The sequence below is a fragment of the Geotrypetes seraphini genome, chromosome 18 (assembly GCF_902459505.1).
Source record: "Geotrypetes seraphini chromosome 18, aGeoSer1.1, whole genome shotgun sequence".
NCBI classification, from domain to species: Eukaryota; Metazoa; Chordata; class Amphibia; order Gymnophiona; family Dermophiidae; genus Geotrypetes; species Geotrypetes seraphini.
In genome coordinates, this window is record NC_047101.1 from 21,423,881 (window position 1) to 21,450,138 (window position 26,258).

The 26,258-nt window shown below is 42.6% G+C and overlaps 1 protein-coding gene and 1 long non-coding RNA gene across 4 annotated transcripts in view; one reads left to right on the forward strand and one right to left on the reverse strand.

Moving 5' to 3' along the window:
- LOC117351721 overlaps positions 1 to 26,258 on the reverse strand; it is a 110,970-nt gene that overhangs the window by 62,844 nt on the left and 21,868 nt on the right. The gene's annotated exons all lie outside the window — the stretch shown is intronic.
- SPARC (secreted protein acidic and cysteine rich) overlaps positions 1 to 26,258 on the forward strand; it is a 40,200-nt gene that overhangs the window by 7,783 nt on the left and 6,159 nt on the right. The window contains exons 2-7 of one of the 2 annotated variants that reach the window (XM_033927464.1): positions 14,531 to 14,600; positions 17,736 to 17,786; positions 18,328 to 18,415; positions 21,751 to 21,872; positions 23,060 to 23,180; positions 24,784 to 24,917. In XM_033927464.1, the coding sequence (XP_033783355.1) occupies positions 14,544 to 14,600; positions 17,736 to 17,786; positions 18,328 to 18,415; positions 21,751 to 21,872; positions 23,060 to 23,180; positions 24,784 to 24,917 (573 nt within the window). In that variant the 5' untranslated portion in view covers positions 14,531 to 14,543. Of the gene's footprint in view, positions 1 to 14,530; positions 14,601 to 17,732; positions 17,787 to 18,327; positions 18,416 to 21,750; positions 21,873 to 23,059; positions 23,181 to 24,783; positions 24,918 to 26,258 lie in introns of both variants that reach the window. The other variant, XM_033927463.1, reaches the window with a different exon arrangement.

The window sequence follows — 26,258 nt, forward strand, 5'->3', positions numbered from 1 at the left end:
ACACAACTGCAAGGGGGAGTGGATCTCGGAGGCGCATAGGTAGGTCAGAGCAAACTGTATCGAATACCAGCAGTTACAAGCCTACACTTTGGGCTCCTTTTACGAAGGCGCCTTAGAGGGTTTAACGCGTGCGACTTTTCATCACGTGCTAACCCCCGTGCTAGCCGACAAACTACCGCCTGCTTAAAAGGAGGCGGTAGCGGCTAGCGCGGCCAGCGGTTTAGCTTGCGCTATTATGCGTGTTAAACCACTAATGCGCCTTCGTAAAAGGAACCCTTAGATGAGGACATTTACACCAGCCATGTTTCTAAGCGTAAACACTCATGCCTAAAATTAGGGCACATAACTGCTGACTTATACACAATCGTCACTACAGAATTCTCGCTGATAGGGTTGAGTGCTAGGCTCTGTCTGTTATCAGGTCCAAATCCCCTTATCTCTCTCCCTTCCCTTGCCCTAAAGTTATTCACTTCGGCTCTGATTTTATAACAGAGTTACCCAACGTCGCTCTTTGAAGGCCGCAATCCAGTCAAGTTTTTAGGATTTCCCCAATGAATTCGCACGAGGTCTATTTGCATGCACTGCTTCTACTGTATGCAAATAGATCTCATGCATATTCATTTGGGAAATCCTGAAAGCCCAACCCGGCGAGGGCCGAGGTTGGACGCCTCTCGCCCCAGTTCTATTTAGCGTAGTTTAGTGCACTGCTCTGACACGCCGCTCCTGATTGGTGAGGCCCGACTTTAACGCAGGAAGAGGCGGTCGGAGCACGCCGCGAGTGATTTCCTTCACTCGCCGGCGCTCCGGCTGCCCTCTCCTGTCTCCCCCGCTATAAACCGCATTTGCGTTTTTTCAACATTCGCGGGGGTTCCTGGAACGGAACCCCTGTGAATATCGGGGGGAGTACTGTACTCCTGATACACTTATATGAAATTAAAGCAGCAGAATTCTCTAACAGACAAAATACAGGTAAACAGTCTTTTGACTGAAATTCTATTATTGAGAGTTAACAAATGACCCTTATTTAAAAAGTTATTTAAAACTGCTTTATAAACGTGAAAGTATTTCTACTATTGAGCTTCTGATAACCCTTATGTGTTTGACTTATAACATTAAGAGAAAACCAAAAAAACTTTGTAGAGTGACAATGTTCCTAAATGGGCTTTATTTTGAAAGTATCAAAATTCCAAAGGTACACTGAAATCATCCACATAAAATAATTCTATCCACAAAAAAATAAATCATCCACATAAGAGCCTTAAGGGACATAGTGCGCTAGGGATACAGGACCCAACATAGCCCACGTTTCAACAAAAAGTCTTCTTCAGGGGTCCCTGGGGGTCCTATAAAGATGAGTACGTGGGAAACAATTGTGTGGTGAGCCGGAAGTGAGACACTGAAGAAGACTTTTTGTCGAAACACAGACCATGTTGAGTCCTGTATCCCTAGCGGACTAGGTCCTTTAAGGCTCTTATGTGGATGATTTATTTTTATGTGGATGGAATTATTTTATGTGGATGATTTCAGTGTACCTTTGGAACTTTGACACTTTCTAATAAAGTCCATTTAGGAACATTGTCACTCCACAGAGTTTTTTTTGGTTTTTTCTGGATTTTCTTCTTTCTGGATATTTTGGGGTCAATTCCTTTTGGTTTTTGACTTATAACATTAAACATTTGTAGTGTATTCATTATTATTTTTATTTTTCTCATTGGTATATTTCCTTAGTTTACTTGTTACAGTATATAATGTTTTGAAGGTCTCCTCTTCTAGAAAGTAAACTTAGCAAGGGCTGTGGAGCAGATGTACTGAATATTTTTCCTATAAACATCTCATGGGGGGAAACCCCCCCCCCCCCTGCATACATCTGGTCCATTTTAAACTGTGTCCTTCCTTCTTCACATACAACCAAACAGGAAAGCACGAGTCCAGTGGTAAACTGTTTACAAGCAGGATTACAAGAGTCCAGTTATGGGTGGTTAATTGCTGACCGTAACTGGTGAACATGTCCTCAATGAAGGAAGGGCATATCTAAATTTTCTTCATTCAGCTCAGGTTTTTAGCAGCCAACATTAATATGACTTTGCTTTTTCTCAGAGGAGTGAGCAAATACGACATCAAAGTCATGGCAGAAATATATGTAGGCAAACACCATACTCTTGTTTGGGCAGACAGACTAAATTTATCAGTTGCTCGGTGGACGCCCGAGCAGTTATTGAATAGCTTCTTTAAGCTAATTGCCGCAGAGAACATTTATGCATTTCAGTCTTACTGGCATTGCCATTTATTTGGTTAAAACAGTTCTCGGAAAACGATGAAAACTTTTCCATCTTTTTGTTGGTCAGAGAGTGCAAACTAAAGGCGGTTGCGGTATATGATTGAAGTCTACAAAATCCCGGAGTGGAGTAGAACGGGCACAAGTGGATCGATTTTTCACTCTGTTCAAAAATGACAAAGACTAGGGGGACACTCGATGAAGTTATAGGGTAATACTTTTAAAACCAATTGGAGGAAATTTTTTTTCACTCAGAGAATAGTTAAGCTCTGGAACGCGTTGCCAGAGGATGTGGTAAGAGCGGATAGCGTAGCTGGTTTTAAGAAAGGTTTGGACAAGTTCCTGGAGGAAAAGTCCATAGTCTGTTATTGAGAAAGACAAGGGTGAAGCCACTGCTTGCCCTGGATTGGTAGCATGGAATATTGCTACACCTTGAGTTTTGGCCAGGTACTAGTGACCACTGGGCTTGATGGACCATTGGTCTGACCCAGTAAGGCTATTCTTATGTTCTTATAAGCTGGGGCCTAAATACAGTACCCAACACTAAAGATATTCAGAGGTAGACAGAGCAAAAAGGTATCACACGTAGAGGCCCTTCTACAGCACAGGGAGTGTGAGGGGTAGTGGTTAGAGCTACAGCTTCAGCTCCCTGAGAATATGGGTTTGAATCCCATGCTACTACTACTACTATTTATTATTTCTATTTGCGCTGAAAGGCGTTTGCAGCGCTGTACGTTTTAACATACAATAGACAGCCCCTGCTCAGAAGAGCTTGCAATCTAATTTAGACAGGACATTTAGGGTTGGGGAGATTATGGTAGAGGAAATGATACAGTGGGTCTAGGTATATGACAGCAGTGCAGAAGAGTTAAGAGTTGAAAGCAGTTTAAAAAAAAATGGCTTTTAGCTTGGATTTTAACGCTGCTAGGGATGGAGCATGATGTATTGATTCAGGCAGCCTGTTCCAGGCATATGGTGCAGCAAGAAAGAAGGGACAGACTCTTGAGTTGGCAGTAGAAGAGAAGGGGCTTGCCCGATGGACGGAGATCACGGGAGTGAAGCATAGGGGGAGATAAGTGAAGAGAGATATTGAGGGAGGGGCTTCAGAGCGAATGCACTTGTAAGTCAGCAACTGCATTCGGAAATGGACGGGGAGCCAATGAAGTGATTTGAGGAGAGGGGTAATGTGAGAACTAATACTGTCCCAGCCGGCGATAAAAAAGCCTAACACAGCGTCGTAAAAGGGGGCATTATTATATGATAGACATTTTAGCCCTGATTCTTTAAACAGAGCCTAACTCGTAAATTCCATTGAGTGCAATTGTCAATCATCTACTAGGCGCCATTTATAAAATTGCACCTAGCCTAAGCCTAAGCAGTCTTAGGCACTGGCGCCTATCTCTGGGCACCATTTACTAAATGCGGCCCTTAGCACGCAACTGCAAAGGGGGCATAGATGTTGGTGAAGCATGGGGGTATCATGGGTGTGTCACCAAGCAACAAGTGTAGCATACAGAATACTTACAGTTGGGTGCATTGCATGGTGCATGCCAAAGCAGAACTTGTGCTTGTATTCTATAAAGACTTACCCCCTCTTTTACTAAGGCGTGCTAACCGACTGGCACGCGCTAAACGCTAACGCGTCCATAGACTAACTTGCATGCAATAGCGTTTAGCGCGCGCTAATCGATTAGCGCACCTTAGTAAAAGAAGGCCTTAGGTGTGCCCTGAAGCCATTATAGAATTGGTGCTAAGCACATTCCGTTTTGGTGTCTACATCGTGGTGCTAATTTATAGAATTGTCCCCTAGAGCAGGAGTAGGCAATTCCGGTTCGTGAGAGCCACAGGACTATAGTTTTATCAAATCCATTGCTTACACACCTTACGTACCTAAATATTTGGATAAGCTGCACTCTAGATTTGGGAGATTATCGTCTGGAACAGAATTTTTAAGGCATGGAGTTGACTTAGCATAACTTCGTATTCTCGTGGAAATAAGAACATAAGAATAGCCATACTGGGTCAGCCCAATGGTCCATCAAGCCAAGTATCCCGTCTTCACGGTGGCCAATCCAGGTCACAAATATCTGACAAAACCCTGTATAGTAGTTGTGGCAGAGTAACATGGCATTTCTGTGGTACAGTACAACGGTAAAGTTTGAAAAATATGGAAGGATGTCCAGCGATAGTGATATTGCGATATAACCACAATATCTTTTCCTGTCTCTTCGTTATTTAGGACTATCTCATTTTAAATATATAATCATAATCATAATAATTTTATTCTTGTATACCGCATTACCATGGAAGTTCTATGCGGTTAACAGATGAAGAGACTGTACATTTACAGCGAAGTTACAATTTCGTTAATGTTACATTTACAATTTTAGACGATACATATCGGTCAAGTTACCTTTATATTCTAGACAATAAATATACGGTGAAGTTATTTTGGCAGCTAGGTTATATGTTCGGAGTGGTTACATTTGCTTTAAGCTCGATACAGCGGCGTTATAGATGTCGGTGTTACATGAGGCGGTAAGGGTCTAGGGGGGAGAGGTCAGAAGAGGAGGGAGGGGGGAGGAGGAGGGAGGATAAATCAGAGGAATTTGTCAAAAAGTTAACTTCCTGAATGTTTGATAGTGGGGGGAATTGGAGATGAGAGTAGAGAGGCATTTGTTCCATTTGCCCGCTTGGAATGCTAGTGATATACTATGTAGGCCTGTAAAGAAGAAGGTTCTCAGGCGGAGAGTACAAATAAAAGGGATGTAGGCAGAACTTATACCTTGAACGGGGAGACCTTGACCAGGACTTCAGCGGAACGAGATTTGGGAGTAATCATTAGTGCAGACATGAAATCTGCCAATCAGGTGGAGAAGGCTTCCTCAAGGGCAAGGCAGATGCTGGGTTGCATCCGTAGAAGTTTTGTCAGCAGAAAGCCTGCTGTCATTATGCCATTGTACAGAGCCATGGTGAGACCTCATCTGGAATACTGCGTGCAATTCTGGAAGCCACACTACCGCAAAGACGTGCAGAGGGTCGAGTCGGTCCAAAGAATGGCCACCAGAATGGTCTCAGGGCTTAAAGGTCTCCCGTACGAAGCAAGACTAGACAATTTGCAGTTCTACACTCTAGAGGAGCGCAGGGAGAGGGGAGACATGATTGAGACGTTTAAATACGTCACCGGACGTATAGAAGTGGAAGATGACATCTTCCTTCTTAGAGGCCCCTCAACCACAAGAGGGCACCCGCTCAAACTCAGGGGCGGAAAATTTCACGGCGACACCAGGAAGTATTTCTTCACGGAGCGAGTGATTGATCGGTGGAACGGGCTTCCAGTGCAGGTGATCGAGGCCAGCAGTGTGCCAGATTTTAAGAATAAATGGGACGCCCATGTGGGATCCCTAAGAGGGTCAGGGCAAAACACTAGCTAATCTTAAGGGGAGGGTCTATAGTGGGCAGACTTGATGGGCCTTGGCCCTTTTCTGCCGTCATCTTTCTATGTTTCTATGTTTCTAGATGAATATTATTTATTGTTTTAAATATTTGCTATCAGAGGAATGTCAGCAAAGGAAGGTTGATATCAAATTCAAAGAAGTCTATAGAGCACAAGAGCTGTGATATTTTCTGCTTTTTTTAACGTTTTTTTGCATTTATATATGTTCTTTTGATTCATTTTGGTTTTACTTGTTTTATGAATGATTTGGAGGGAAATTCTATGCCTGGGCATCTGCCAGGAGCCTATTCTATGAAGGGTAAAGAGCAAAGGGTCATGGATTTTTGACATGCCACCTTTTTTGTAGTACAATCAAAATAATTTACATTTATCATCTGCGAGTCCTTTCCTACAACCATGAGGATGGACCCTGGAGGACCTTACTGGACTAGCACAAACCCAATCTCTATTTAGATCTGTCATTCATCAAGTCACGCGGGAAATTACCGCGCACTACACCATGCACTACGCTTCTAGAACTAACGCAATCAGTGCTGGTGTTAAAGCCTTAGCTTAGTAAAAGGAGCCCTAAGACTTGAGCATGAGTCGATAGCACTTAACTAACTAACCTTTCGTACAGGCACCTACTATTCTGTGTTTTTTTTAAATTACATACATACATACATTTATTTTTATTTTATTTGGGGGGATATAAATTTATTTATTTTTTAAAGTTCTATTTTAATTGATTTTGAAAAACCTAGAAACAGAAAGTGCAATCAAATACAATAAACTAATCTCATAGAAGCACTTATAATAATAATAATAATTTATTCTTATATACAGCCAGACCACGAATGGTTCTAGGCGGTTCACAGCAGATAAGGCTGAACATCCAGCGAATATACAGTTCAAAAAGATACATCAATTTCTAGAATGTACACAATACATGTTATATTTAAAAAAAACATTAGGAAGCGTGGGTTACAAATTTGTCAAATAGTTGTGTCTAAAAAAATAATAGGATGAGACTCCTGGCATGATTTTGCCAAAGCAGACGTTCATTTTGGCTGCCAGGAAAGAGAGAGTTCTCTCGAGAAATCTCTTCAACCGACACGATTTGACAGTAGGATAACTGGACTCTACGTGTGGGCTTATTGGAGTGATTTAAAGAGAAATGGGAAACAAGGTAACCTGGGGACATACCGAAGACTGATTTGAAGCAAATATTGATTAGAATAAACCTTCTATCTTATAATCCCTCCTGTCCACCCCTCCCTCCCTTTACTGGAAGTGTATTTAGCTTGTAATATCAGATCTGGTAAAATAGATTAATTTATGACAACTTCAGTTACCTTGAACGCGAGTTACATCTAATGGACCCCAAATTTCCTTAAATTTCTGGGTAACGCCCTTATGTTCTGCTAGAATTTTTTTCAAATCTACAGTACGTACGTAGCGTTTCCCACCAAAATGGAAAATTTAACCTATCGCATTGCTTCCAGTCTCTAGTTATCATTTGTAGAGCCACACCCGTCATTATCAAAAGGAGTTTGTCCGTATGTTTTTTAAGAGGGTTCTTATTCATTATAGAAGTTCCAAACATTAACTATGGCCCTCTTTTACTAAGGTGCGCTAACCGATTAGCGCACGCTAAATGCATGTTAGTCTATGGATGCGTTAACGTTTAGCGCGCTTATCGGTTAGCGCACCTTAGTAAAAGAGAGGGTATGTTCATTTATTATACGCAGGTACTTATAGGTGCCTAATTTATTTTATTGAACACTAGCCTAATTACTTACAGCCATGGGGGGGGGGGGGTAACAGTGAATGTACATGTGCATTTTATATTATTTTAAAGGGTAAAGGGGGTGGGACTTAATATATGGCTTTTTCTGTGTGATTATAATCAAAGTGGTTTATATATTTAAGCCAGGTACTTGTTTTAGACCTGGGGCTATGAAAGTGTTCGGTGACTTGCCCAGAATCACAAGGAGCTGCAGTGGGAACCGAACTCACCACCTCAGCTGCTCTAACCACTAGGCCACTCCTCCACTCTGTAGGTACGAGCCCCTCCCAGGCTCCGCCCAGTGGACGCCCATCTGAAAAGCACTCGCTGTGTAAGATGCATATGTACCGACAGAGCAGTATTTATATAGAAATTTTGCATAGAGGGGTGCATGCGTGCACCTATATGAATACATGCTAGTACTCTAAACATTTTCATTGTACAGAATTACCCAAAGGTACATATGTTCTTTATATCATTCTATAAGGTGCGTGTGTAAGTGCACGCCCCACCCAAAACCTTCCCACATGTGTGCTTGCCTACAAAGTACGCCCTATGCAAGATGTATGTGTTCTTACTGTACAGTGCTTAGGCGGAAATTTAGGTGACTTGGGAGTGATCATCAGCGCAGACATGAAAACTGCTGATCATGTGGAGAAGGCTTCATCGAAGGCAAGACAGTTGTTAGGTTGCATCCGCAGGAGTTTCGTCAGCCGGAAGCCTGAAGTCATAATGCCATTATACAGAACCATGGTGAGACCTCATTTGGAATACTGCGTGCAATTCTGGAGGCCACACTACCAAAAAGATGTGCTGAGAGTAGAGTTGGTGCAACGGATGGCCACCAGGATGGTCTCGGGGCTCAAGGATCTATCGTACGAGGAAAGGCTGAAAAATTTGCGGCTGTACTCACTCGAGGAACGTAGGGAGAGAGGAGACATGATCGATACGTTTAAGTATATTACCGGCCGTATCGAGATGTAAGAAGAGATTCTCTTTCTCAAAGGACCCTCAGCCACAAGAGGGCATCCGCTCAAACTCAGGGGCGGGAAATTTCATGGCAACACCAGGAAATATTTCTTCACCGAGAGAGTGGTCGATCCTTGGAACGAGCTCCCGGTGCAGGTGATCGAGGCAAACAGCGTGCAAGAATTTAAGAGCAAATGGGATGCCCATGTGGGATCCCTTAGAGGATTAAGCCAAGGGAACCTGTCACCGGGAGTGGGATCCCTAGGATAGTAGATTTGGGGGTGGGTCAGTAGAGTGTGGGCAGACCTGATGGGCTATGGCCCTTATCTGCCGTCATCTTCTATGTTTCTATCTATGTTTCTTGTTCTCAACGTGTATGTGCGTAATACACACTTAAATATTAGTGCCCCTTTTTGTTTGTTTCAATGGGCAGATTGTAAAGCCTTTCGAATTAATTGCATCTCAGCCTTTCTTAGGCCACAGTTCCAATGACCACGCATGCTAGGGAGACACCCGCCTAGTTGATCAGTACATTTTAATTTTGTTCTCTTGCATGCACAGTGGTGTTCAGCGGAAGAAAATAATTGCATAGAGGCAAAGCTATTTATTAACCCTCCCCCCTTTTACAAAGCATCAGAGCTGTTTACCGCCGTGGCTGGCGTTACACTTTTGTAATAAAAAAAAAAGGGGTGGGGTAAATTATCACTACGTATTCCTTCAAACTGGCTATTACTTTGCATTGCTGTCTTGGCATTTCAAAAACACAATGGGAGCAGTTAATTAAAATGGCATCTTAACAATAAGACGCCATTACAGAATACTAGCATAAGGTCAGCATTGGCGCATTCATGTTTACAGTTTAATTAAGATTTCTGCACCGCTAATCACCAGCATGCAGAATACAGCGGTGTGCAATTATGTAAAACAAAGGAGGGAAAGAGCAGCAATAAAAAAAACGGAACAGATATCCATCATGCATAGGAAGTTGGGAAGAGAATGGGAAAGGAAGCCAATAAAGAAATTACTGGGGTAAAAGAAGGACTGAGGGAGGAACGGGAAGGAGAAGAATTGCCATTGCTGCTTAGAAAGAAGGAAAATTAATGGAAGGGAGAAGGAAAAAGTAGAGTGGATTACAATTGTTGGAGTTGGTGAGTGGCGGCAGTCAATGGCAGGTATAAGTTAGAAACATAGAAACATAATGGCAGATAAAGACCAAATGGCTTATCCACTCTGCCTATCCACAGCATCAACTATCTCCTTCTCTCCCCATTGGCTAAGGTTCTTTACACCTGTATTGTGATGTCATAGAATTTTATGGTTATAGAAACATTGTAACATGATGGCAGATAAAGGCCAAATGGCCCATCCAGTCTTCTCATCCGCAGAAACCATTATCTCTTCCTCTCTCTAAGAGATCCCACCTCCCTATCGCAGGTTTTCTTGAATTTAGACACAGTCTCTATCTCCACTACTTCTTCCGGGAGACTGTTCCACTCATTACCACTCTTTCTGTAAGAAAGTATTTCCTTGGATTACTCCGGAGCCCGTCACCTCTTAACTTCATCCTATGCCCTCTCATTCCAGAGCTTCCTTTCAAATGAAAGAGGCTCCACTTATACACAATGAAAGAGTACAGGAAGGGAGTAAAACATGCAAATTGGTGGAAGTTATGATAAATGAGAGGTATATCAAGTCAAGAGAGAGCAGGTTAACAAATCATGAAAGTCTAGAGCAATGTAGGTGAATAGAGAAAACATCAAAAGTCTGATTTACAGTATTCAAGAAGTACGGACCATGTTTTGTTGTAAGAGGGCATCGATTTATGACATTCAGCAATGTAGCGTTCAAATTTAATATGTAAACAAACAGAGTTCCACCAATGATTAAAATCTAATTTATGCCAAGTTATTCTGATTGAAAATCCAGGGATGGATAGCATCAATAGAACTTATCTATCCGTAAATTTGTTTAAAGCCTACTTTATTAGAGAGGGATCCAGAATCTTGTACTAAAATAGACCCGCTCTCGATTCTTGTAAGCTTGTTGAAACTAAGGGTACTAAGATACATTAAGGGCTCCTTTTACGAAGGTGTGCTAGTGTTTTTAACGCACGTGCCGGATTAGCGCACGCTATAGCGCGCGCTAGCCGAAAAACTACCGCTTGCTCAAGAGGAGGCGGTAGCGGCTAGCGCGTGCGGCATTTTAGCGTGCGCTATTCTGCGCATTAAGGCCCTAATGCGTCTTCGTAAAAGAAGCCCTAAGTGTTTTAAACAAATTCACATTGATTACCCAGTACCAGGTATGCAGTCAGTTTATGGGAACTTTATCCAATCAATAGAAAGTTGTCCTGGGTGTGTCCTAGCATGCTGCACCAAGTGCTAAGCCGGGTTAACCCACAAACATCATAGTGCTCACCTTGGAACTTGTCAATTAATTATATATATATATATATAAATTCTTTCTTTTATCAATAAATATAAACATAAGCTAAATAGTACCCAAAGTGCCAAGTGCATAACACGCATTAAGAATTCAAAAACATTAAATAATGTAAGATCATTTTCAAGAACAGTCCATTTTGGGTCAAAAGTGAAAATCAATAACAGTCATCAAGCTTAAAAATTCAACCATTGGGAAGTTATCTTGAAGGAGACCGCCTACGCCCACCAAATAAAGGAGGTCCATTGAAGGGAGTGCCTCAACTGATCGCCCTACAGAACCCCGTTTCATGTCTTTCATCAGGGGCAAACTCAGGGGCATCTCCCACTATATCATAAATCGATGCTGCTTCTCTTCAATGGAACTTAACCAGTTATAAGCTGTTCCTACCTGGATAAGTTATGTTGAATATTGCTACTAAATTGGGTAACTCCCAACTCAACACAAGTTCTACCCGTGAATCACCCTGATGCTATTCAAATAGTGATGAGGCAGCCCGCTGAATATACAGGGGCATTATCTGGATAATGATGCTGAAAATCCAGATCTGGATGCATCAACTGGACTTATCCTATTACCTGCATAAGTCCTGGATCGACCTCTTAGTTTCCAACATTTGTTTGCCTGGGGAACTCTTGCCTCCAAATAGACCACTGGAAAACTCCACATATCTGTTGCTGCCCAGTGAGCATTAATTCAGAAAAAGTCATTTAGCTCCCATCAGGAAGGAAAACAGCGTTTGCATATTTAATGACTTGAAGGTTTGAAACAGGACCTTGTGTTCTGAAGGGCAGTCCAGGTCACTTTAAAATGCAAGCTTGTTTGTCTCCCCTTCTTTGCTTAGCATAAATTTTTTATATATATATAAGTAGAGCAACAAGCAACTTCCAAGTCAAACAAGTCAAGCTGAAGGAACACAAGTAAAGTCCTTACAAGTTGAGAGGGGTTGGGTGATGTCTGAGAAGTCTGCCAAGACCTGTGACTCTTTGCTCCCTAGACTTATTTCAAAGAGGATTATCAATGACCTCAGCTTCAAGTCTGTGCAAGATGTGCTTGAAGATACTTGTAGAACCAATAATAGAGGAAGGGAACAGATGTGGTATTTATTCGACTTAGGTTCTGTGAATCAAATACAGTGGTGCCTTGGTTTACGAGTGCACCGGTTTGTGAGTGTTTTGCAAGACGAGCAAAACATTCGCAAAATCAGCGCCTCGGAAACCGAGCATGCCTCGATTTGCGAGCGGCGCTCCCCGCGATCCGGCACCCCCCCCCCCCCCCCCCCGTCGCTTCATACTGTCATCTGGGCACTGGCACGTCCTGTGTGTTGGTGCCAGTGCCGGTGCCCGAAGATCGGCCTCCTCTTCTTGCTGGGCCTTGAGCATCTGCACATGTTCAAGGCCTGCGAGTTCAAGCTCTCTCCGAGATTCTCGGAGATCTCGGAGAGAACCTGAACTCGCAGGCCTTGATAAACAAGCATTTTGGATTACGAGCATGCTCCTGGAACAGATTATGCTCGTAATCCAAGATACCACTGTAAATTATTCCCATTTGAAGAATAATTGGTGCCTTAGAGATTTAAACAGAAATGTCCAGAACATTAGGCCTCAAAAACTGAAAGTATAGCGATCCTGCAGTTAAAAATACGTGTTAACGGCCAACGGTCCATGCTGGTCAGATAAGGGTTGTGGCCTTTTTTCTTCTTTACACTTTTTCATGTAACGCTTGACGTATCATTGGGTTACTTACGATAATTTGTGATGAATTTAATCTACCACTGTAATCTCAGCCATAGACAATGGAAATAGGGTGGACCACTAGGGCCTTGACCCAACCAATGTTTTGCTCAACGCAGCATTAACATTTAAGGCTCCTTTTACGAAGCCGTGTTAGCGGTATAACACACGTAATAGCGCGCGCTAATTTGCTGGCTGCGCTAGCCGCTACCGCCTCCTCTTGAGCAGGTGGCAATTTTTCAGCTAGCGCGGGGGTTAGCGCGTGCTAAAAATGTACGTGCGATAAAGTCACTAATGCGGCTTCGTAAAAGGAGCCCTTAGAGAGCTTGGGATATAGCTGGAAATCAAACTGGAACTAAATAAAAGCTACTGAGTGTGGCAAACAGTGTACCAGTGCTTGATGGGTAATTTTTATTGGGCACAATGGTTTTGTAAAAGGTATTATATTTTTTTTCCTTTATGGTTTTTGTTTTATTTCAACAAGCAAAAAGCAAAAGGAATTGACCCCAAAATATCCACAAAGAAGAAAATCCAGAGAAAACCAAAAAAACTCTGTGGATTGACGATGTTCCTAAATGGACTTTATTTGAAAGTGTCAAAGTTCCAAAGGTACACTGAAATCATCCACATAAAATAATTTCATCCACATAAAAATAAATCATCCACATAAAATAATTCCATCCACATAAAAATAAATCATCCACATAAAAGCCTTAAAGAACCTAGTCCGCTAGGGATACAGGACCCAACACAGTCTGCGTTTCGACAAAAAGTCTTCTTCAGGGGTCCCTGGGGGTCCTATAAAGGTGAGTACGTGGGAAATAATTGTGTGGTGAGCCGGAAGTGAGACACTGCTTTTATGTGGATAATTTATTTTTATGTGGATGAAATTATTTTATGTGGATGATTTCAGTGTACCTTTGGAACTTTGACACTTTCAAATAAAGTCCATTTAGGAACATCGTCACTCCACAGAGTTTTTTTTTTTTGTTTTCTTTTGTTTTATTTCTACATATTATTTAATGTTGATCCTGAAATGTTAAGAGGTAATCGCAGCCCGAGTTCATTCCAGACCACGACACTGCATTTCTGGAAATTTTGGCTGCTCACAGCAGACTCTGAGAACACTTTGGGTCAGATTCTGAAAACAAGTTGCTAAGTTAGGCCCCCGGCAGGCATCTAGATTGTGCCTTCCAGCACCTAACTTAAGTGTTTTAATTGGCTTTAAGTGGCGCGATAAATTGATCTCACCATTAAAAACTAATTAAATACTTAGTTATATTTATTTATTTACTTATTTGGATGTTTATTTTTCAATTATTATATTTACATATGTATTACTTTGGAATTTGGGTGGGTAGGGATGAGACATGGGATGGTAGAATAGAGATTGGTAGTTGAAATTGCAATTGTTTAAATCTGATCTTTGATGTTTGTATAAATGATTTTCTTTTATTTCTGCTTTTTTATTGTATTTCCTTATATTCAATAAAAATAATTTAAATAAAATATATATTAAAAAAAATTAGGTGCCACTAGGTGGCCTCTGGGACCAGCGCCTGGCTCCATGCTCAGTGATGCTGAAGCCCAAAAGTGGGCGTGTTTAGGGGCAACGCTGGACTTTGGCGCCCCTAGGCGCCACTGACTGTGATTCTGCAAGGACCCTAAGGCCAGAAATCTAAGTCTGTAAAACCCTGGCTTACATTTCTGGCGCCAAGGGTCCTTGGTAGCCACGATGCTATAAACATCGCCTGTCCGCGATTGACACGCGGCAGAGTTCCCGTTTTCTAGGCACCTTCCATAGCAGGCGCCGCTTATGGGATCAGCCCCTTTGAGCACTTTCCAACAATGCAGACTTCGATTCTGATATTCTTTGCTTGTTTCAACAGGTTCTACGACAACATGAGGGTCTGGATCTTCTTCCTTCTTTGCCTGGCTAGCAAGGCACTAGCTGCTCCTGTAAGAACCATTTACTGTACTTTGTCATTGCGATTCCTGGTGCCTCAGAAGGGTTTGAGCAAGTCCTTGCCCTTTGCTTTCATTGACCCTCTTGGTTAAAGTTCCTGGCGGGAGGAAAGAAACGAAAAACTGTCCCTCTCACTTATCAGGTGCCACAGAAAGTCCTGTTATTTTTCACGAGAAAATCAAGTGTGGATTTTCCACAATGGCTCAAGAAAAATCCACTGGTTTTCATGTACCTCTAACTATCCTGGCTCCACCCACACTCTGCCCAGACGCTATTTGCATAGCGCAGAGGTGGTCTCTAAAGATATTCAGATGCGTTGTCTGGATAAGTTCCAGAACCATCCTTGCCCCGCCTACATTGTACCCTGGCACTAAATTTGCCTAATGCAGAGATGATCTCTAAAGATATTCAGATGCATTGTCTGGAAAATATCTCTCAAAATCTCATTCAGCAGAGTTTACCTGGATATCAGGTGCGGTTTCCAGATAACTGCTGTTGAGCCACAGGTTTATTTTATTCTGTTGTAGTCACAAACCTTAAATAACTGGGAGGAATTGTAGTCCACAAATACAGAGACTTTTTATTTATGCATTTTTAACCCTTGTTATTATGTATTTTTCACTATTTATCTTATTTTTTTTTTTTTGTTGGGTTTTAGTTTATTATGTGCCCGCGATACTTCTTTGGCCACTTTTATGTTTGCACTCTTTTAGGTTCTTTTGCCGAACCTTGTCCTTATACATGGTTGCAACCACGGCACTTGTTTTGGTTGGCCCGTGACTTTGTCCAAGTTTTTAATTTTGGCCCACTGTGTATTTATTTATTATTTATTTATTCGATTTTTTAGCCCGTCTTCCCAAAGGAGCCCAGAACGGGTTACAAAGTACGTCCATAATAATCCAGACAGAGCAGAGATGACATAGTTTACATAAATTTCAATATAGACATGACAATAATTTATAATATCGACATGACAATAAAACATATGCACTAAGTAGCATCTGGTGAGATTAAGTGGCATAGGTGCGTTGACTGGGTGGCATTTCAGGGTGAATGACTTTAAGGCGCTGCGTTAGTAAAGAGGAAGGTTTTCATGGCCTTCCTGAAGTTCCAGAGTCCATCTAGTGATCTGAACAGATGGAGGGATTGTGTGCCAAAGTTTGGGTATGAAATGTGAGTAGAAGCGTTTGCGGGCGGTTTCAGTTTTGAGGGAACAGCCAGAAGGTATGGTCAGTTGTTTTTCTCCTTGGGACCTCAGTGGTCACTTTGGGAAGTAGATTTGTAGTTTAGTTTTCATGTAGTACGGAATCATTTCATGGAAGTTTTTGAAAGCGAGGAGCAGGAGCGACCACAACATTCTCTTAGACTGCCTTGCATTCATCGGCATCTCCGGCCAGGTCCTCAACTGGTTCCAGGGATTCCTAAGAAACAGATCATACCGAGTATTTAAGAATGACTCCTTTTCATACAGCTGGGACAACTCCTGTGGTGTTCCGCAGGGCTCCCCCCTGTCCCCCACCCTGTTTAATGTCTACCTTGCCTCCCTGGGTAATCTTCTGCACAGCCACAAACTCAAATTCTTCATCTACGCAGATGACATCACAATAGTCATCCCGCTATCCAGCTTCACACCAGAATTCCTCATTGCCCTCTCAAACACACTCAACCAGATAGAACTTTGGATGCAATCCTACAGACTGAAACTAAACCCCGACAAAACAAAATTTTTTCTGGCTAGCCCCAAAGACAAAATCATAGACACCACAATTCAAGTAAAAGGATCAACCTTTCCCCTCGAACAAACCCTAAAAATACTAGGAGTCACACTGGACAAACACCTAACCCTGGAGAAACACACCGACACTACAGTTAAGAAAAGCATCTCGGTGCTCTGGAAATTACGCACTATAAAAAATATTTCGACGACACGTTTTTCCGCCTCCTAGTGCAATCCTCCGTTCTTAGCATACTGGACTATTGTAATATCATTTACCTGAGCACCATGAAGAAAAATACCAGAAGACTCAGAATGATCCAAAACACCGCTGTCCGTCTTATATTCGGCTTGAAAAAATGGGACCATGTGACCCCTTTCTACCACAAACTTCATTGGCTACCATTGGAATCCAGAGTCCTATTTAAGTTCGCCTGTTTCTGCTACAAAACAGTATTCGGCCTAGCCCCAAACTACATCAACCCACACTTCATCCTGAATAACAGAAACAAGAACTCCCGCAGAATCCAGTTATTCGCTTTCCCCTCCCTAAAACTCTGTCACTCCAATAAATTCTTTGACAAAACCCTCGCCTTCCAGGCCGCCAAGCTAAACCCATGGATAACCCAATTAATCCTCGAGGCTCCAACCTACCTCAGCTTTAGAAAACTACTCAAAACACACCTCTTCCAACGCCATGACACTTAATTGGCCCCACTCATAGAATCCCCCCTCCCCCTCCTTTTCTTCTTGCCCCACCCCTTCCCCCCTACCCACCTTCCCCTTCTCCCCAATTTTATCTTCTCCGCTGACTGCATCCCTGCCCATTCTAAACCTAACTCCATGCAATTCTGCTCAATTATTACTTAACTATGTTTAATCAATGTGAACCGCATGTAACGTTGCATGTAACTATAATTAATTAATGTAAATTTGTTCAACTATTCCTAACTGCATGTAATTCATGTTTAACTAATGTGAACCGCCTAGAACTCATTGGGTATGGCGGTATACAAGAATAAAGTTATTATTATTATTATTACTTGAGTTTGACACCCCTGCACTAAACCTAATTGGTACCAGTCAACGTAATGATTGGCTGTTAGCATCTAATTATTGGTCATTAACAGCTTGATAAATCTGGGTGCCCTATATAGGAATCCAGGGGCTATTGATATCCATGGGATGCCTGAATGGAAGGGGCCACTTGTAGAATTGTCCCCATAATGTCATCACGTGTAGATAGGAAATTTTTTTGAAAAGGACTTACCTGGTCGGCATCTGGTGCTGACGGCATAAGTCCTTTATGAATATTGTTTTAAGTCTATATGTTATATGAAAATTACTTTAAAAAGTTTGTCCTCAGAATTCTATCCTGGTCTGAGTGTTATATCTTACCTTTCTCCCCCAGCAGCAGGATGCTTTGCTAGAAGAAGATGAGGTGGTAGAGGAGACTATAACCGAGGTAAGAAGTATGGATATCATAGGCTTCTTCCTCTTGATATCCCCTTCCCTACAGTCCCTGCTTGAACTGAAATGCTGATGCAGGAATCTGTTCTGGCAGTATTACCATATCCGCAGTACAAGTTTTGACAATGTAGCATGCTTTTTAGCATCAACCACAGCGGTAACAGCTCCAATGCTCATAGAATTCCTACCTTATCCTCATCAACCTTTTGTAAATCCCTACCTGAGCAAAATGCATAGATTCACCTCTGTCCTGTGTGTCTGTCTTAATTAGATTGTAAGCTCTTTGAGTATTTAATGTACAGCGCTGCCTGTGTCTGGTAACGCTTATAGAAATAATAAATAGTAGTAGCTGATTTCCATGGGCTGAATATTAGGGAGTAAGATTTTAAAGGTGCCCTTTCTCGTCTTACAGAGTGCCTTGGCTTGGACAATTTTTAAGAGGCATCATGTAGTTACGTCTGCTTTCATCTGCTAGCGATGTCTTATCATGCACCAGTTAATTAAACATGAATGATTAAGGTTTCTTTTGCTTGCAGGAACCTGTGGGGATTAACCCTGTGCAGGTGGAAGTTGGGGAGTTCGATGAAGCAATTGCAAATGTTGAAGAGGAAATTGTTCCTGAGAGTATGCATTTACCTATTAAACATAATTCACCTTTATCACTCAGGGTATTTATTATCTTCTGACGCCAAAGGATCCAGGCAACATGTATAAATTATAGATACGCAACAAACTAAAATCACTAGAGTAGCATTTCTCAACATTGCCAGTTGGGTTTTGAGGATTACCGCAATGTATTTGAATGAAACAAATTTACATATATGAGGGGGTGCTGAAAATTTCTCAGCCCAACTGTGACGGGGTGTAACCGGCCAGCAGAGGGAAGTCTCAGCATTAGAAGAAGGAGCTTGTTTGCATATAGATGCTGCAAAGATACCTGGGAGCTCTCTGGGAGCTGAAAACAAGAGTTCCAGAACAAAGAGCTGGGAAAAGCCAAAGCTCCTTTGGGAACTTAGGCAAACCATGAGGGAGGAATGCTGGTGAAAGCCTAACCCTTGTTAAGCCTAACCTTGACCAGCCCGTGCCTGGTAGAGCTTGGAGTGATTGGAGAATACTCAAGCTTGATGATCGACTGTGACCAGTGAGGAGTGTCTGAGTGACCAGGATAGTCCTCAGGGAGTGACCAGTCCATGGGGGAACCAGTGTACTGGTGGTATCCTGGCTGAAGGTGACTGGAAAATGCCTGGTAGACGGATCAGAGGAAGTGGTCAGAAGACCCAGAGGGAAGAAGCCAGAGGAATTTGAGATCCTAGGCTGATGGTGAGTGGTGAGTGACAAGTGGAGGGACCAGCAGGACTGGTAGCAACCAGCAGAAAGCCAATAATAGTACTGGAAGCAGCCCGAGACCCTTGACTGACGCTGACTGGCAAGTGACCGGCAGAGGGACTGGTAATGGTACCGGGGTCCCAGAAGACCCAGAAGTTTCTTGAGGGTGGAAGAGGATCCGGTGGCAACCAGAGGGACTAGAGCAATCTTTGGTGGGCCAGTGACCAGGGAAGTGAGTTCGGAGGAGCCTGGTCATGTTTTTAGAAGAGTGTAGAGTGCAGTAGAAGTAAAAGAAGACCAGAGTAACCTGTTGGTGGTGAAGTGGCGGGAAGTGATTGCTTGGGCCGTTCACACCAATCAAGAAGAGAATGACTTGGATATGGTTTGAAACAATGTCAAAACACAGAATTTTGTTTCTTCATCATTTAATGAAATGAGAAAACAGTCTTTTCAGCTACAGTGGCAAAATAAAGCTCAGAATTTAGGAAGTTGGTTGACTGGGTTGAGAACTTTCCAGCAACCCGTCATAGGGCTAAATTCAGTAGAGGGCATCCAAACTTGGGCACCAAAAAAAAAGAGTGCTAAGCTCTATTCTATAAATGGTGTTCAAAGTTGGATGTTGTTTATAAAATAGCACTTACAGTAGCACCAGATCTGTATCCATCTTTGAGCACAAGGATTTACACCAGCTGAAACCTAATGTACATCCTTGTGCCTAACGCTGACTTTTACTAAGCGGTGTTAGAGCATTTTACCACGGGCTGGTGAGGTAAATTCTCCAACACTCATAGGAATTCAATGAGCATCAGTGCATTTACCTCACTGGCCCGTGGTAAAATGCTCTAATGCCGCTTAGTAAAAGGAGCCCTAATTTAGGCACAGATATTATGTATTTTATAATAGATCCTAGGAACAATCTAGCCAATCCATGTCATTCCCATAGCTACATCCCCTTTTAGAATCACACTTAAATATTTATGCATGGATCCTTGTAGAATACTGATGAAAAGATACATGCCTAAATTCAAATTATTATTAATTAGCTCTGATTAATTGGCACTAATTGGCTCACTAGCCAATTAAATTGTGTGTACAAATTGGGCATGCACAATTTTGAGTGCCTTACATGGACTATGGGGCATAATGGGTCTCCACTATATGCAAACGTATCTCATGCGTATTCATTAGAAAAACGCAACTAGCTAGGCATGCTTCTAAGAAGAGCCAAGAACAAAAGGAAATCACGTATAATCACAAAACTCTGGAGTTCAGTCTGGCATCACAGTCACTAAACCAGCAACAAAAGTTAAAATCACTGTTATTTGTAAGAAAAAGTTGAAGTTTAAGAATTCATCTGTGTGGAGGTAGCAACAAAAGATACTTTAAATTCTCTTAGGCAATAGCTACAATTTATCCCAGCTGTAACTGCTCCAACAGGTCTATGTTTGAACACAGTTCTTAGAACTCTACTTATTAAATTAAAATTCTAAGGGGTTGATATTCACAGTGATTTAACTAGTGAGGCGAGGCTCCTTTCCAGTTAAATCACCTATCCAGGGATATTCAGTGGCAGTTAACTGGATTCTGCTGCTGAAGATCCCATCTAACCACTTAAGCCAAAACCAGCTGTGTTATGGGTGGTCAGGGGGTAGATTTGGGTTGGTGTCGGCACTTATCTGGTTACAGCACTTAACCAGATAAGGTAACTGATTACATGAAACACAATCCTAATTTTTTATGGTTTAACTTATATGGTTAAGCAGAGCTGGTGTTGGGGGCTGAGGGTGGGGGCAAACAGGGCAGCTGCCCTGGGCTCCACAGCTCCAGAGGGCCCCTTGTGGGCTAGGATGTCCTTCCCTTCTCCCCACTTAGTTATGAAGCCACCCTTACTTGTAAAAATGTAAATTGGTTGCTGGCACAGCAGTCATTTTGTAATTGCGCCGACGGCCTCCTCAGCGCTGTTCCTTTGCTGCAGTCTGCTCCCATCTCTTGCAACGTCCTGTTTCATGGACAGACCACAGCCGAGGAACAGCGCCGAGGAGGCCACAGGCAGCATTAGAGAATCACTAGCCAGGCCGGTGACCTCCTCGCATTTAAACAGGTGAGGGGGGCTTCAAAATTGGGTGGGGAGCAGAAAATGACATCCTGGTTCACAAGGGCCTCTTGGAGCAGCTGATTTTAAAATGAAGAGCGGGATGCTGGATGGGAGAGGTGGGTGGAGAAACTGGGAGAGGTGGAGGGAGGAGAGGAATAGGGGTGGACACCTTAATTTCTGCCCTAGACCTCAGCATGTCTAACCTTGGCCCTGTGGTTAAGGGTGGAATGTTGCCTTTAATTGGATAAGTGCTGGATGGCTGAACATGCTCAAATATTCAGGGCTATTGCCCTTACATGGCATGGCATTGAATATGCAAGCATACAAAAGCTGCCATCAGCCACAAAAAATGCTCACTGCCGCCAGCTGAATATTGACTTCTAACTTTTTATAGTATGGTACTTCATATCTGAGGGGGAGTACTTAACCTCTATATTTTCCTAAGGAATGATAAAGTCAGGTTTGGAGGCTAAAAAATTAACCAACACTGTTTTCCAACTGCTCATCCTTTAACTTTGATTTTTATGACCTTCCATAGATCCCTGTCTGAACCATCACTGCAAACACGGGAAGGTGTGTGAAGTAGATGACAACAACACCCCAATGTGTGTTTGTCAGGACCCCTCCAGCTGTCCAGACACTATTGGCGAGTTTGAAAAGGCAAGACCACGGTGCCCTAAATTTTTATACTAAGTGAATGAAAGCTATTCAATGTTTAGGGGCTCGTTGGATGAAATGGGGACACTGTTATGCATATTGAAAGAAAGCTCAACAGCACAAGGGATGCAGTAGATTTAGAGACTTTACTGAACCTTACTGTTGGTATGTTCTGAAGAACAAACCAATATTTTTGAGTGCGAGGTGATTTTTTTTTTTTTTTTTACGACCCGTGATGAAACAGGTTCCTCCAGCCTTGAGATATTGGACAAGGGACTTGAGCAAGTATTTTTGCGAGGACTTTTTCTCCACATATTTTTTGTGATTTAAGTAAGCTTCCTCCTATCTGTCAACATTATTGAGTGCTGTGTATTGAAATATTAATGTATGGCCACATACTCTTAGCATGTGGGAATAAACCATGCAAAGGCACACTAAGGCAGTGTTTTTCAACCTTTTTACACCTATGGACCGGCAGAAATAAAAGAATTATTCTGTGGACTGGCATCGGTCCATGGACCAGCGTTTGAAGAACACTGGGCTAAGTCGTGGGCCAGACCCTGCCCATCTCTACTCAATCTCCACCCCAGACACCGTCCCCATAATAGTACTAATTGCACCTTGCACGTCCCGTGCCTCATCTGGAAGCCTTCCCTCCGACGTTGCAAAGTCAGAGAAGGCTTCCGGTTCAGGCGCAGGATGCCCATAGGAGCCACTGCCCATGGCTTTGTGCACTGAATCAGTTAGGAAGAAGGAGCTGGCTCGAAGATAACGCCGCATCGATCGCACCATGTTGAAGAACACTGTTTTGGGACTGATGCATGTGCTGGCCCTGTGGACCGGCAGGAAATTTCTGTGGACCGGCACTGGTCCATGGACCAGTGGTTGAAGAACACTGCACTAAGGCACTTTTTTTTACTAAAAGGATCCTAAAAATTAGTTCATATTTAGCTCTGCAGTTATCAGAGGCCTGTATCTAACTTTAATCTATTTCGTAATCATAGCTTTGGGATGGGGGGAGTTATTGCTGTAATATCCTGCTTTCAGATTTTGCATTTCTCATTTTACATCGTTTTCAGGAGTCCTGGACAAGTTCCTCAGATTTTTGGAGCTATAGGTGCTTTTGCTTCCAGCTACAAGTCTGCCTAAACTTTATCAGTAAATTCTGTTTCTTTTCTTCCTCCTCCCAGGTCTGTGGCACCGACAACAAGACCTATGAGTCTGCCTGCCACTTCTTTGCCACCAAATGCGCCCTGGAGGGTACGAAAAAGGGACACAAGCTGCACCTGGATTACATTGGGCCTTGCAAATGTAAGCATTCTTTTTTTTTATTTTTTTGGTAAATGAAGGCCTGAACTAGGCTTGCAAATTTTGCATCAAAAGCAACACTGACTTTTCCACTCCCTTAAAACTCTTCCTTTCGGTCCCTGTCTCTTCACCATCCATTTACCATTTAAAGGTGGCCTCAAAAGCTTTTTATTTAAAGATGCATGGAACATTTCTAGCCCATTTTCTATAAAATATTCATTCTCTATATAAAATTTATTATTTCCCTTTCCCTATGTTATTATCCATAATTGTTCTCTCTTTTCTTTTAAATTGGATTTCTCCCCACTATCCTATTGTTTCATGTAAGTAATATTATGTCATTAATAGTTTGTTAACTCGGCCCCTTTTAAAATTTTTATTGTAAAACGCTTAGAATTTATGATTAGCATTTTATCAAATTTTTTTTATAAACTTGAAACTTGATCTTTCAATCTCTAATTATAAAGTAACAAAAAGGAGCACAATAGTAATATCTAAATGCAAACAGTTTAACTCAGATGAGATGTGCATCATATCATTTGAATTTATTGGCATTGTATTACATTTTATACTAAGGGAATACTGTAGTGTTCAGACAGCCTGCATAGTTGCAAATATTTTAACATGAGTGCTTTATATCTTCATTATTTCTTATCTGCCTCAGCAGATAGATAAATAGATAAGGGGTTAGGACTGAAAGAGAGTGAGAGAAAGATAGGCAAACAAGGGGTTGCATAGATAGATAAAGGGGTCAAGATAGAATAGATAGATAGATAGGTAGGTAGATATAATTGTACATATATCACTTTGTGCATGGTAGATAAATACAACGCCCCCCAATATTAAGACTGCATGGGATCACTGGTGATTACCGGTGGTTCATGGTGAACCCAGAAATTCAATGCCAGCACCATATCTGACAACCAGCACTGAATTTCCTGTCTATTTTTGGCAGGCTGAGACATAGCTGGCAAGGCCAATATTCATCGGCTATCCGGCTAAGTCTCAACAGCCAAAGATAGAGCTGACTAAAAATGTAGTCTGTCTGGTCAGCAAGCTTAGCTGGTGAGACGCTGAATACTGACGGTGATAGGCTAGCCGATCCACTAAGCCGGATATTCAGTGGAAGATACCGTTTATCTCCCACTGAATATTGTGGAATAACCAGCTATGTGCTATTTAGCCATTCCCGGCCGGGCTAAACAATGCTGAATATATCGGCCTCAACTGTAGTAGATGAGCGAAGAGAAAGATTGCTGGAATTAGCTGAAAAGACGAACGGAAAGCATTGGAGACGCAAAGAGAGAGCGGCATCAATAAAATCCCCTAGCACAGGGGTGTCAAAGTCCCTCCTCGAGGGCCGCAATCCAGTCGGGTTTTCAGGATTTCCCCAATGAATATGCATGAGATCTATTAGCATACAATGAAAGCAGTGCATGCAAATAGATCTCATGCATATTCATTGGGGAAATCCTGAAAACCCGACTAGATTGCGGCCTCGAGGAGGGACTTTGACACCCCTGCCCTAGCACATGAAGAGATAAGGAAGAGTGCTTGTTATTGTACTCATGTTGGCTTGACGTTTGTCCTTGCAACTGTTTTACAGTGATTGCTCCTTGCCTGGATGCTGAGCTGACCGAGTTTCCCCTTCGTATGAGAGACTGGCTCAAGAATGTTCTGGTCACCTTGTTCGAGAGAGACGAGGACAACAACCTACTGAATGAGAAGCAGAAGCTCAAGGTAAAAAGAAACATAAAGGGAATGACAGTCTGTTAACGGCGTACTCATAGCTAGGGTTATCAGATGTCCGGATTTACCTGGGTCGGGGATAGGGCGGGATTGGGGTGGGACTGAGGTATAACAGGGGGTAGAATAGGGCGGGGATGGGGCGGTTTTAGGGATCCGGATTTTACTATAGTAAAATCTGGCAACCCTACCTATGACCCCACTGAATTCTGTTAAATATATTCCTGTTAAATATACTCGCTGGAGTGGGTTTTGACGGAGATTTCAGCAGTTGGAACCCAAGCACAGTACCGGTTAGAGCTTTGGATTCTTGCCCAGAAATAGCTAAGAAGAAAAAATTTAAATTGAATCAGGAAGGGGAGACTGGATGGACCAGTCGGGTCTTTATCTGCCGTCATCTACTATGTTGATCCTTCTTTAGATGAGAATCATGGCAGGTTCATGGATGGGTAACACAGTTGAGATTTTAGATGGTATTGCTCCTAAATTATTCTGTCTCTTGCTGTTTTGGGGGACTTATTCAGATTTGAGAAGCAAAATGTGTCACGTAAAGTGAGTTTGAGTTAAGTGTTGAGATGTTCCCAGTAGAAAAGTTGGCAACTCTTGGCAAATTGTTATAGTTTAGCAGTTATTAGCTAAATGAGAAAGCTTTTTATAGAATTACGTCTGCTGGAAACAGTGGTGTAGTAAGGGTGATGGTGGGGGAGCAATCCGCTCCTCCTCTCTGCCCCCCCGCCTCTTCCCACTCCTCCCCTCGCCACGTGCGTGTTCCCCCTTCCCTTCCCTCGTACCTCTAATTGTTCACCGCCGCGAGCAAGAACTTCATCGTGCTCCTTGCGACCGCGTCGTCTCTCCCGCTGATGTCGCTTCTGGGTGCCGCACGTAGGGCGTGACGTCAGAGGAGAACAACTAAAGGGACAGAAAGGGGAGCACATGCGTGGCAGGGGGGGACGGAGACTAGGGTGGAAGAGAGGTCCCACTACCCGGGTCGCCTCTCACCCTCGCTATTCTACTGGTTGGAAATAATGCCAATGAGCATTTTCGTACTGTTTGAGTAGGGGTACCTTAAGCAGTAGATTTGGTGGGCCCTAATTGTGAGGTTCTCCAGCATGCTATAGAGATAAGTGAAGCCCCAAAATGCTATAGAGATAACATAGAGCCAGCAGCTGGAGCTGTCTGTAAAGTCCAGGATATAATCCAAACAGTGGGAGAAGACGTAATTATACACTAAAAAACTTATCACTAAAAAACGTCTTCAACTATCCATGCCAGGCTGCACCTGCACCCAGGGATGTTGATTTGTCTTTTTGGATTTTGAGGCCAATTATTTAACAG